This window comes from Varroa jacobsoni, unplaced genomic scaffold, assembly GCF_002532875.2.
Source record: "Varroa jacobsoni isolate VJ856 unplaced genomic scaffold, vjacob_1.0 scaffold_1200, whole genome shotgun sequence".
Lineage (NCBI taxonomy): Eukaryota > Metazoa > Arthropoda > Arachnida > Mesostigmata > Varroidae > Varroa > Varroa jacobsoni.
In genome coordinates, this window is record NW_019214102.1 from 1 (window position 1) to 12951 (window position 12951).

Below are 12951 nucleotides of genomic sequence, written 5' to 3' on the forward strand. Positions count from 1 at the left end.
CATCCAAACGGGGCATCCGACAAACTGCCTTCCGATATAACCCCGCAACAATTGTGCCGCCAAAACGAAATGGTTTTTCCAGATAACACCAAACCAGTTTTTTTAACGATACTTTCAGTAGCAGAGCTGGAACGAGCTGTTCTCTTCAAATAACTCGAAGCATAGTAACTCTGTATGTAAATTTGAGGCATTACTGGCTTCTGAGCTTCCCCAAATACGCTACATAGATAAGACAACTTTCGCATTTCTACGCTACGAGCAGTTTGTAGGTATATTTTTTCGTACAGGTTCGTTGACGGGATTTTAAGTATTGACTTTTAGAACCAGAGCGGATCAGTTAGAAGACGAATGGGAGGTTACCTTTCTCCAAACACCAAAATCGAATAACCATAGTTTGTTACATCCACGACTTTCTGTGCGGTTTTCTTTTCCAGTTTGTCCTTTTAGTTGACAATCATCCCCGCCGGTGTAGCAGAAGAGGCTGTCTGCAGCTGTTGTTGTTGTTGTTGCTCGGCTTGTTGAAGCTGGGGTGTGTTAACGACAAAACAGCCTTTGAGTGCGTGACACAGATGGCTCACAGCCATTACTGTATCGACCATTTCCTGGATAGCCACCACGGCTGGGAAATGCAGAGCTGCTCGCTTCGTTGTGTCTACAAGAAGCCTTAACGAGGTAGAAATCTTTTCTGAGCAACGACGAAACTTCTCGCTCTCGCCATGATCGGCTAGATGCCGATGTAGCGTATCGCCGATGCAAGCAACGCGATGCGCGGCAATCAATACGAATTTCGTATGTTCAACAAATATGCGTGGCGGTCGGTTCTTTTCGATGGCTGCGAGAAAAGCGGAGATCGATTCACTAAGGTAGGATATCGCATCGTTAAGCCGAGGGGAATAATACTCTCGTAGCATGTGGTCATTGCATACGTGGGCTGGCACTTCTGCGACAGTTGACTTGTCAGCGATCATTTCCTAGAAAAACAGTTCATTAAATAGCTATCATTGATAAGGGCCTGTTACAATTAGGACATCTGGTGCGATATTTTAGAGACAAAAGCCTGTCAACACCAATCATGATAATCTGAATTATGTGAGCCCGTACCTGTGATCTCTTGAGTAAGCTGTCGTAGTGAGCTCCAAAATCGTGCTGCGGCGCCAGTTCGGCAGTAGTTCCGGTTTTCTCTATCGGCGTTTCATTCTGCATTTGAATGTAATCATATTCGCTGTAGTCGGGCTCTTTGCCGTCAGTCGTGTCGGCCGCTTGTCCAGCTCGTAGTCCATCTGTCGATGGTAGTCGAGGTAGCGGCCGCTGACGAATTTCCTGGGCTGGCGGTGTTCGCCGAAAGATTAGCGTGGCGTTGCCTTGTACGCACAGACTGATCTGCTGAACGTCGTCAGTCAAACTTCGAGCGCATGCAACCAGGCGATCAAAGTCATCACGTTCACCTGCAAATAGACAAAAGGCAAGTGGATGATTCCGTTAAATATTATAGGGGATGTCTGCGAGTACCTCATCGATTATTTCTATTGCAGTTCTCTTGTGTATGTAGCGCTTTATTATCTGTGTTAGGTCAGAGCAGTCTGGGCGCACATGCTACGTATGTTTAGCTAACAACAGAGCCGCAACCTTAAATTCGCTAATAATGAGTAGCCCAAGTTACCCCCTACCTACAGAGAAAAAAGTTCTACAATTACTATACTACCACTGCTACAACAGTCTAGTCTCTATGCTTGTTTGATGTTCGCGCACCCTGTTTATTGTGGCACTGCCAATCAAGTTTGTCCATAGCGGCGCAGGCATCAGCAATAACTGAGTACGATGTCGCTAGGGTTTGTACAAGACGCTCGATTTTGGCGACCATTTTTGTATCGGGAGCATTAGAACGGGCACTGTTGACCGCGCCACGTGCGAACGTGAAGAAGCCTCGAACGCTGTTGAGCAACGTGTGACAAGGCACCCGCATGCTTTCGCGACTTTCCTTTGCCGTTTGACTCTGCGTCTGGCTAGTTGCGGCTAACGACGCGAAAAGTAACTGTGCCGCTGCTTGGACCTCCTGCTGGTGTATGACGAGAGCTTCCAGGGACGAATGAAGTTCAAGGGGAACGGCTTCTCGTGCTGATGGTGGGTCAATATTCGAACCTACAGAAGTGTTTCCTCCTCCCGGTGGTAGAGAAACGTACTCTGCCGCTTCCATACTAAAATTGGACGGCACGGGGATGTCACGGGTTACCTGGTACAAATAATGAGAAGGGCGGATCATTAAAGGTTACAATTTATACAATGGCATTCGCCTAGAATGATTGAAAGGACGTTCCTCACATTTCATTGGATTTTATTAGCCGTTAAGAATCTTACATATACGGAGGGAAAAAAATGTGGTAGAAAAACCCTTCAATGTAAGTTTTATTTTTGATGGAAAATCATAATTAGACGAAGAGGGAGATTGGAAGCTTGATTGATCAAAGAATCAATTCAAAGACTACGGTCTCGGCCCATGGGTTGTTGTGGCATTGCTCACCTGTGGTGGTGTATCATAAACGCTATTACCGGAAGCCCTTCCTGTGGCGGAGGCAATCTTGAGAAGGCCAGTGGGTGTTGTATCCAATCCACCAGTAGGCCTTTTATGGCCTAACTGCGGGATATCGTACGCTTCCTCGGCTTGCTGTTCCAATGATGATCTATTTGATCCTCCTGTAAAATTTCGTAATACTTTTGCATTTAATAACAATATCTTTTAGGCTAATTAATAATACTAACCACTAGGGAAAGTTCAATAGGAGCACTACAAATGTAGCGATTACCTAATCTAGAATATATGATAAAAACATTACAGATTTGGAAAAATTATGCATGCAAAGTTCCTCTGCATGGGATACTGTGTGATAAAGCGATGTCGAATATGAATATTACCTCCACTGGAGAGGCTTGTATTTAGGCTACTCTGACTACCCGTCACACCGGAACTAGATCCTTGTGAGTGAAAGGACATCCTTGCGTTCGTCACGGCGGATGCCACCGGCACATCGTACGAAGGACACTTTTCCTGCACACCGGACATAACACTGTTAGTAACTTTTCACACGGTTCGAACTGCTAGTTTGCACTGGAAGTCAAATTTAAGCTATCTTTAGTCACTCAGATCACCTTACCAAATCGTAGGAAACATATGTACGATTTATATTCCATGGATTCATAGAAAAGCGAAAGAATCCAAAACATTTTCGAAAGCAATTTGTCGTAGATTTTTTTTAGTTTTAAGATCTATGATATACAGAAGTTTAACGGTCAAGTTCCACCGGACGCGCAACCCGTCTCCGCCAAAAGGTGACTGCGCATCCTGCATACCTTGAATGTACTCATGTCGAGTTTTTGATGGGTTTGCTGTTGTTGGTTTGGTGGTTTGTCGTACAACGAAGCCGCTTTGAGGGGTGCCACAGCGCTACGCGCAGCGGGGGCGTCGTACTCGGCGTGATCAGCTCCTGCCGCTTCGGGAGCTGTTCCATTGACAGCCTTTGCTCCTTGCGCCTGTGGGAAATCGTACTGACCGTCCGAGAGGGACATTCCACGGAAATGTTGATTGATGCCGCGCGGTATATCATACTGGCATCCACCATTTCCACTAAGCTTTGATGAAGGCTTCGGCTCATCGTAATTTTGGCTTTCTACTTGGGACGCAGAGAAATGGAATTCAAATTAATAACAACAAACATAACAAAAGGCTGATAAAAAATATAGAACTTAAAAAACATATCGGTCCCTTGAATGTTGAGCATATTTATCAAGGTAACGCGTACTACTTACAAGTAGGCAAATCGCTGCTTATTCCTTCATCTAAATCTCCACGTTAAGTTTATCTGACTCGATATATAATTGTAACTAGTGCAGTTTAGGGATCACATATTGTATATGGCGTTTACTACCCACAGATGTATTCTGCAGTAATTGTGCTTAATACGTACGAGTTGATGGGACCGCGAACGTTTGTAGCTTCGGCGTTGTCTGCACCAGAATGCCGTCACGGGTATGGAGATTGGCTCGAGGCAGGGTCGCTACGGCTGGGACATCGTACTCGGAACGTCCACTGAGTCCACCCCCGCCTCCAGTACCCATCCCCACCTGCGGGGTGTCATAGACAAAAACATCACCATGCCGTACTGGAAGGACGACCCGAGCGCCAGCTGGAGGACCCCCCACGCCCACAGCAGTTGGGGGTCTTCTATTGGCGTTCGAGCCGCGATTCGGCAGGGTCGTGCAGCCCGTTACGGTAAGCCCAGCTGGGCACTACCGTTCACGAGACAAAAGCATTCGGATAGAAGGGTGATGAAACAAACGATCCACGTAAGGTTTACGCGGAAAGCACCGTACGCATGGCACGGCAGAGGATAGTTACACGCCGGCGTCGTTGCAATACGATAGCACCAAGTCAGGTCAGATCACATCAGACCAATTTGGAGCAAATGCAAAACCAAGGTTGAATATAGGCAACGGGAACGAGAAAAGGGAAACAACATGAATTGCAATATGGTGTTAGTAATGGCAAAATGAGGGCTTTGTTATGCATTTACACAAAAGAATAGCCGGTGGAAACTCCATTTTATATGCTATTGAAGAATTATTTATGCTGTAATTAAAACTGGTATAATTAGAGACTATGACTGGACATTACTAGTCCATACCGTCCAAATTATATTAAACTTATTATTGCATCTGTCGTTTGTGTTGCATAGGACCGTACGCATTAAAAATGTACGGTAAGTATGAACTTTGTTGTTATAAATCGCGAGAGCCAACGTAAGGCGTAGCAAGCACTTGCGTTCCATTACTGTTATTATTATTAAACAACTTTATTAATATTGTTAGTGTATGGCTGCTTTTCTACCTGTTGGATATGGTTGTGTGGAGCACTAGAGGTCATCGCCACATTGTGAGCCACGACCCCTGTAGCAAATCCTAGTCCAGTTGGATCGTACATGTACGGCATTAGGCGTAACCGGTTTCCTGGGGCGATACCCTGACGTCCTCGAAGAGCACAGAGCCACCATCCTGCAGTTTATGTACAATATGCAGGCAACAATAAGTGAACTATACCCGTTAGGGGGGTGTCTGTTCGTCACATGTTTATCCGTTCACGTACAATATCGTTTAAGTCGGCTGGTTTTGTTTTTCTAGTTTCTACTAGTTTTTTCAGATGACATTTTTAAATTCATCGTAAGGCGTGTTGTAGCTTGACAGAGCGAATCAAGAATATTCAAAGGTCGGAAATTTTTTATAAAATTAAGTATTGATGAATGTGTTTCATGTAAAACGGCTGGTGTTAATGCTCGGTAAAAAACAAAAAACCATGTCAGTTACTGGATCATCAGTCCTGATTTCACGATAATTGTTAGTAAAAGTTAAGTTAGTAAAAGTATCACGACAATGAACGTTTGATGGTTTCCCTGTACTTAGATTTAGGCCGCTATTAGCTTGCGGATTCGCTATGACTAACACTTAGGAATACAAACGATGGCTGAAATCCACTCGCAGAGATACGAGAATTCTGATTATTATTTATGTTTGCCATATTTTCTAAGGCTACCTCACGTTATTACCATTTTCAGTAGACACGAGTAGTCGTACAGTCGTCAGTAAAGCACGATCATGCAGATGTTAACGTTGTCCTATAAATTGTGTTTGATACACGGCACGTGGCAGCTGCTTAAAGTTGGACACGTGGTCAGCTATTAAGTAACGATTTTAAGCTTTCGCTACTTTTCGTCTGCTAGCGACCCGGCACCCCTGCGCCCCGGCGCTCGAATTTAATTGAGTGCGATTGCCGACTTCTGTGGTCTCTATCATTAAGACGGGACGGTGTTTTACGTAATAACTACCTTCCCAACGTCCAGGACACCCACCAGCTTTAATCTAGCGCTTGTAGTCAGGTCCATTAAATTACCAATGGACTAGTTATCCTCTTGGACATATGGCTACATGACCAAATCTTCGCGGCTAAGCACGATGTTACTCTGGAGTATTTGATTGCGGAATTAGCTCAATAAAGTGGTACATGCGTGGGAAATGTTCACGATTGTTTTAATTCGTTCGAAATTCAGAGAACAGGTTAAATGATAGTATAGAAAAGAAAGTGGAAAACGTTATAGGTATCACTAGAATAAACTCCACTAAAGAAGATACAACCACCATAAGTGCATAAGTGACTTTTCATAGACCAATTCTAGCTGAGATATATTTTTAATCAGGCTAAGCGTTCTATTACGATCCTTCTCACATGATATAGTAGCGCGTCCCAGTTAAACCGTAAAGTTGAAGATCATGAACGTCACTCAAAGTAGCTTTAATAACAGTCCATTTAAAATCTATGAGCTGTAACATATACATTAAATTATTATCGGCGTATTATAAATCCAATCAATTCTTGTATGTATTACGATACGTCGCAAACGTCGCAAAAAGTAGTCACATTTTGGAGACATATTCTCTACCTGTTAACATATACCCGGAAATAGGAAAACAACGTCAATGGTACGACCATTTCTATTGAATCCCGTTGTAGTATCACGTTCTGTTGAAAAAAAGGCTTTTATCACAACTGTGCTCATAACTAAAAACATGTAAAACTATCGTTTATGCCGAGCTATAAAATCTAGGCAAACTAAGAAGATACACTCGTCCAAATATTACCAATATCCCTGGTGTATTTGTTTAGAAAACGACCTCCGCAGTGTGTGACCGAATGAAAAACGTACACTAACCACATTAATTACGGTCTGTTAATACCTTGTAATCCGTTGGGGTTCTGTTCGAGCACGGTCAGTACATCACCCTTCTGAAATTCGAGTTCCTCTGGTGATTCCGCGTGATTGTCGTACAATGCTTTTGCCAGGCAATTCTGGAATAGACAACAACAGAACAAACGATAAATGTACAAATAACATAAAACATATCCACATCTCAGGCCGACCACTACGAGCGAGTGAGTCATAGTCATTACCACATATGTGAATGATTTAGTTGTGGTTTAGCCCGCAGGGCATTTTTCGTAACTCGGAGAGTTTTTCAGCTCAACAGGGAAAAATAAAAACACCTGGCCACACCCAAGACTATCTCACTTTTGTTGTAAGCACTGACATGGTATCCGAAAAGATGCACTGGATGGTTAAAGCGACTTTTCACTAGCGTTTCGTTAGACCTAATAGTGTACAACAATTTCAATTGCGGTAAATAGTATCATCGTACTCATGGCTGCACGAAACGGCATAGAACGGACGACATACACAGGTAGTAGCATCCATATGCTGGTCATTCATTTGGATAGTACATTTCGCCGGCAAAAAGATAAGCGCAGACGTATCTCGTATAGAACATGTGTGTGAGCGATGATTCCGACCATTTTGCTATGAAAAAGCCGTTCATTCTTAAAGCGGTTATAGTCACGGTATTTGACAATCGATGCGTACATTTTTAATAATCTGGATCATCTCCGCCATGGTTAAACGCCGCGAGGGCCTGATATGTAGCACTTTGTGGCCTGAGGCTCCGTATGGATTATCTGTTACCACAACGATTATCGAACTGAACTGTTTCTTTCTATCAACTACGACTTTTAGATATATCTGCTGCGGCGCTTGATGCCCGCCGGGTCTTTGCCAATCAGCGAGTGTCCTGTCGCCGAGATTGGCGTCTTCCTTTTGTCGCGACCGTATAACGCTGACGTGACGGGGCAAGCTACGGCTGAATGGCAGATAAACATCCAGCCATTAACTACTACTACTACTACTACTGCCGATAACACACACCACTTAAGTAATGCACTACTGTCGTTGTAATGGATGCCATTGCTGGCGCGGCCAGAGCGCGGTCCACAGAGAGTTTTGAAAAAGCCACCTTACACAACGAAACTCTCTGGCCCTCGTAGAGTAGAAGATAACTTCGAGGTTTGTCGAGGCGTGTTCAGAATCAACGATCTGAGGGCTGGAAAACCGAGGGACTGAAACCGACCGGAAGACTCAAGGGAGAGCGCGAAGCAGTGGTCGCCAGATGGAGAGACGAGCCTTATTGCACGCCGACGATGGCTTTGATGATGATGACGGCTATGCTGAGACGAAAGTGCAGTCCGCGCACAAACATTCACAAGCGAGTGAAGGCACGACTTAACCAAGCTTAGGATCTTTTCAGGAGGGCTTGAAGCTCGGCCAAGATCACTGCCAGCGCAGATACCGCAGGCCTTGGGCCAGTAGGGACTGCAATCTACAGCCTACAACCTATCTCAGTAAAGGCCCTGATGGGTTGTAAGGCTGCCTGGTGGACGCGTATCAGCCGTCCGTGCCTTGCAATACCGTCAGCACAAACATGACAGCCCTATTGGAGACAGTAATTGCAGTGCTAAAATAATCTAATAGCTAGTTCTGGTAGAGGCTTTTTGCTTTTTTGATCGGTAAAGTTGTATAGTCCAACCGAGCGTACGACTACGGCCCGCAAGCAACGAGGCGTCCGGAGAGTTATAGACTGGGCAAGGCAGCCATCACTGAAAAGCTGGAAGGACACAGAATGTGATAGTTGGGCCTTTAGTGCGATCTTATTACGTACACTGTCTTCTAGAAGCACTTCTGTTATTTTTGCTAGGGCTGTTGCGGTTGTTGCTATAGTCCCAGTTCACGCTGCGCGGATTGAAACGGTGTACGGGACATCGAGTGATGTATAGGCGGTGCATCCCAAAATCGCACAGAGCATCTCCCTTGTCAACGTATTGGGACATAGTTACCGCATAGACCAAACACACTCACGCAAAAGAACACAGACCGGCTAGCAGCTATCTAACACCGTAGCACGTCGCCAATGTGGACGCGTGATCAAACAAACCCTACATGCAAACTTTCGCCGGTTGGCTACAAGCGGCTAGTTCGTGAGCATCGTCTGAAGCATAATAAAACAGGGAAGTAGGAGTAGTAGTAATCGGACTGGGTCGCCGCTGCAATCGTAGTTCTGTTCTGTTCCCGGCTTCTCTGCCGAGGACATGTGTAGGCGGAGACATGGCGACGCCATCGGCTAGAGCCTTGACAAAAAGGCGACCTCAATCCTCCAATAGCAACATTTCTAGAAACAGCTGAGCGCATTTGTCAAAGGTTTGCGCAACATCGATAAAGAGCACCCTGTAAATACGGCGTTCAGTGATCGCTTAGCGAACGTAGGCGCTATTGCAGTCGCCTCTGGAAGACAAATTACTACAACAAGCTATTGGTACTTAACGGAGTATCCATTAAACTCGAAAATTGGCAAAATAACGGAAATAGATAGGGGCGAGAAGGACGTCATGACGCTGTTAAGGACCCAAAGTTACAATACTCAACGCATTGATTTCTCTATTTATCTAAAATGGTAACGACGCGAGCTTATAGAAGTCGTTCAGATGCAAAGCGCCTCTTTGAAGATAACTTCAATCAGACCAAGCAAAAAGAACTTGCTTTCGGGAGTGTCTGTCCTTCCGTCTAGTTGTCGGGTAATGTGAGTAGATGAAAGAATATTCCATACACTCATAAGCATGCCCGCGTTTGCAGTTTGTATCAAGGTGCTTACATCATTATGATGATAAGATAAAGTAACGTAAAAATGTCCTGCAGTGACGCACAAGATTGGCACATAAATTGATTATCCCATTGTGGTTTACTCACGAACTCCATATTCGACTTTGTGGACATTTGTTGTAGGCCCGAGCATATAGCACTGTGCAGGGAGAGCATCAAAGCCTTTTCAGCCTAGTGCCTAGGTTCGTTCGCTTTAAGATAGAAGCCTTTCTGCTGCGTTCGTTTTGTTAGTCTCTCATTAATCTCGTCACTGAAATGAGCGGTTCTCTGAAACAGGTTCGTTTGCTTTAGCAGTGGCGGAGCTGGCCAGTGATAGCTAGCCGTTGGCCTATTAGCAAAATCACAAAAATTGTAATTCGACTGTACATTCCTATATGTATATATATGCAGGTATATTGAGAATAGTTCACTGCTAATTTCTACTATTCATAGGAAGCGACTTTTAAATTAGAGAACTAGGTAGAATAAAAGTCTGTCTTAGATCTCGAACTCAAGTAATTGGCCCAATTCATCAGTATTCTAGTTTTCTTCTCTAGATGGCATTGCAACCTCAAACTTCGTATTCGAAATTAAATTAGTTCCTCGCGACCTGAAGTCATATTACGTGATCGATACACATATCTGATGGGCGACTATATTTGTAAATGCAATGCATTTATCTGCTATTCGTACAAATCTGGGTAATTCGTCTGCTAGTTATTTTTTAAGCTCGATAAAGTAAGCGTCTCTGTTCAATGAAAGCTTTCGATCTAGTTACTAACCTGCGCATCGGTCCAACTTCTCGTTTAATGTTTTCATTTGCTGCATGACGGTGTTTTCATTATGACAAAATGATTCTTACTTTCTACGATGTTGCTCGTCTTTTTAGCCCTTGTTAGGGCAAGTCCTTTTTACTGTTGCTTCTTGCCGCCAGAATTCTTACACGTGTCGTCTGTGTCTGGATTCGTTTTGCTGTTACATCTCAGGGAGACTACGCGCATCGAAAACAGTAGCTACTGCAGCATGAACAGTTATTAATGCACATTATTATAGGGGTAATACCCACAAGGCTATCGATGATAAGACAAGAAGGCTGAGAAGATATCCTTTGGGAGAACCCGTTTCATGCAAGCAGCTATAAAAAAGTGCGATTCTGCAAAAACCCCTTGGCCAACCCCAACGACGGCGATTGCGTTTCACGTACTATTGATCGAAGCCTGTAGCTTTTGTTTTTTGACGAGCTAAGAACGTCTCTATCAGTCGGCAGTTGTCGATCTGTGCGCAACTAGTCTACTTGAGGCTGTATGTTCCCCATACAATCCCAGCTTGCTGTTGGTATGCTACATCCGATGCACTATACTCAGAATAGTATGTATTGTATGTAGCTTGCAAGACCAACGAATTACAGTAACAGCCGAGAGAGGCGGCAGATTATTTAGCGAAAAACAGAGGGCTTAATTGGCGTTAATCCAGTGATCTTCTGGGACACATTAAAGTCCTACAGGCAGACATACAAAGCCCTATGCATAGTGATCGGCTCATCAAAAGACATAGCCTGTGCAATTTGCGATCTCCCCCTTTTTGTATATATATTTGTTACTGCGCGTGTCTGCGGGTAAGCCCAGAGTGAAGCAGCAGCGTCAATGGAAAAAGAAAGCAGAGCTGTATGAAGTCGGTAAAAAAGAGGTTAGGTTGTGATCTCTGTGGGGTTCAGATCGTCGCGCAACGTTTGGCTCTACTCGATTTGGGTGGCAACTGTGGAAGCGCGTAAATTTTGAATCAGCAATAGACGATGGCTAGCAGTATCTGTTCTTGATGAGTATACTGCTCTGCTGTTCAGCGGTTGCTTCTTGTTTAAAACTAGAGGCTTAAGAGGGTTAGGACGAAAGTTTGGCCTAATGCTTTGCTCGAACGAATACGGGTCGGATCGACGTGGCTTCGGCATCGCAAACGGCTTCAGTTTTAACGTAAGACTTCAGCGATGTTCAAGCCACTGCAGCGAAAAGCGGCAAAGCTTGCTCTACTCGTTAACATTTTTCATTAGGATAGGGATAATTTCGTATTTCCGTGGGGCTTAGGAATTAAAGGGAGAAAGCCTAAACCCATCGAAAATATGTGGAAGTCAAATAGAGTGAATGTCGAAACGAGATGTTCGACACCCAAGCCCCGATGCCGCTTCGGTTGGCAAGGCAACTTTGCCGTTGGGGCACTATCTGATTCTACCACGAGTGCTGCTGATCTTAGTCTACTGCTTTCTCTTGATAAAAGAAATGGCGCCATTAGTGGTAATGCATGCGCCGACGAGCTTGCAGCTACGGGAGTTAAACGGTAACGTGTGTCGCAAGTTGCCTCGGTCCCTTTTGTCTTTAATGGTTTGGGCATTGCTGCCACGATCACGCTATCAGCGCTGATACCATTTTTACTAACTTTTTCAAATTGCTAACCAAACTCGTATTGAAAAAGTCTGCAGGTCTAAACTAGGAATAGATTTAAACTTGAACAGATACAAACCTCTAATTTAAGATTACAACTAAAGTTGATGACGAAAAATTCGTTGTACATCAACCAAATGAACACCAGCGCAGTGTACGTGCCGTTGATTGATAACAGAATATGGGAGTCATGCCCTTATCAAAACGATACCAGATACACCGATTTTAGGTAGCATGAAACTTCATTTTACCTCGCGGTATCCAATAAGGCGTCAGCGTTGAAGTAAAACAGTTAGCCTTCGCTGCTCTATATCCAAGTTTTCAATTCATAATGAATTAATTAGTGCGGCTTATTATAAGACAGTGTTATTTCTGTTATTATTTGTAGAGTCCTTTATTTTTTTCTATAGTAAAAACTATGACTAATCTTCATTTACTTTAACTATTTTAAGTTTTTCTAAGGACCGAAATCTCACCTTATATGCCCGTTGCGCAATTCGGTTTAGGTTTATGTCATTGTCAAACGAATCCAAGATGAGTCATGAGAGAGCATTGTTAAGCAGACGCCAAAGAGTTGGGCTATCTGGCGTTATGTGCACGTGCTACTAATAAAACAGGAAAAATCAATCACCTTTGAGTGGGTGACATCTTGTAGAATAATAAAACACATGGAATAACTTTATTTAGGAATAGGAATATTTAGCGAGAAACATTTGTCGTATTATCTGATTTGTGTGTATCCCTGCATCAGTGTCTACGACAACTCTTTTTAAAGTATGTGTTAATTTGGCGTAAATTTTCAAACTTGAGCACAAAGTAAAGTTTGTGCACACATCGATGGAGTTTTTGGTTTAATTTTCTCCAAACTTCTCCGGCGACTTCTATTGCATAGAGAAGCTCCCAGAATCATTATTACTGTGGATAATTATCTCATAAATTGGGGTTGAGATTATATCATA

At 43.8% G+C, this 12951-nt stretch overlaps 1 protein-coding gene across 6 annotated transcripts in view; it reads right to left on the bottom strand.

The window, feature by feature from the left end:
* Positions 1-244: 244 nt before the first annotated feature.
* Positions 245-12951, bottom strand: part of p130CAS (Serine_rich_CAS and FAT-like_CAS_C domain-containing protein p130CAS) — a 108748-nt gene continuing 96041 nt past the window's right edge. For 2 of the 6 annotated variants that reach the window (XM_022845847.2, XM_022845852.2), the window contains 9 exons: positions 6778-6889; positions 4880-5043; positions 3960-4281; positions 3346-3662; positions 2911-3043; positions 2519-2691; positions 1750-2230; positions 1102-1445; positions 245-971 (listed from right to left, as the gene is read on the bottom strand). In XM_022845847.2, the coding sequence (XP_022701582.1) occupies positions 444-971; positions 1102-1445; positions 1750-2230; positions 2519-2691; positions 2911-3043; positions 3346-3662; positions 3960-4281; positions 4880-5043; positions 6778-6889 (2574 nt within the window). In that variant the 3' untranslated portion in view covers positions 245-443. The other 4 variants (XM_086971363.1, XM_022845850.2, XM_022845849.2 and 1 more) reach the window with 4 other exon arrangements.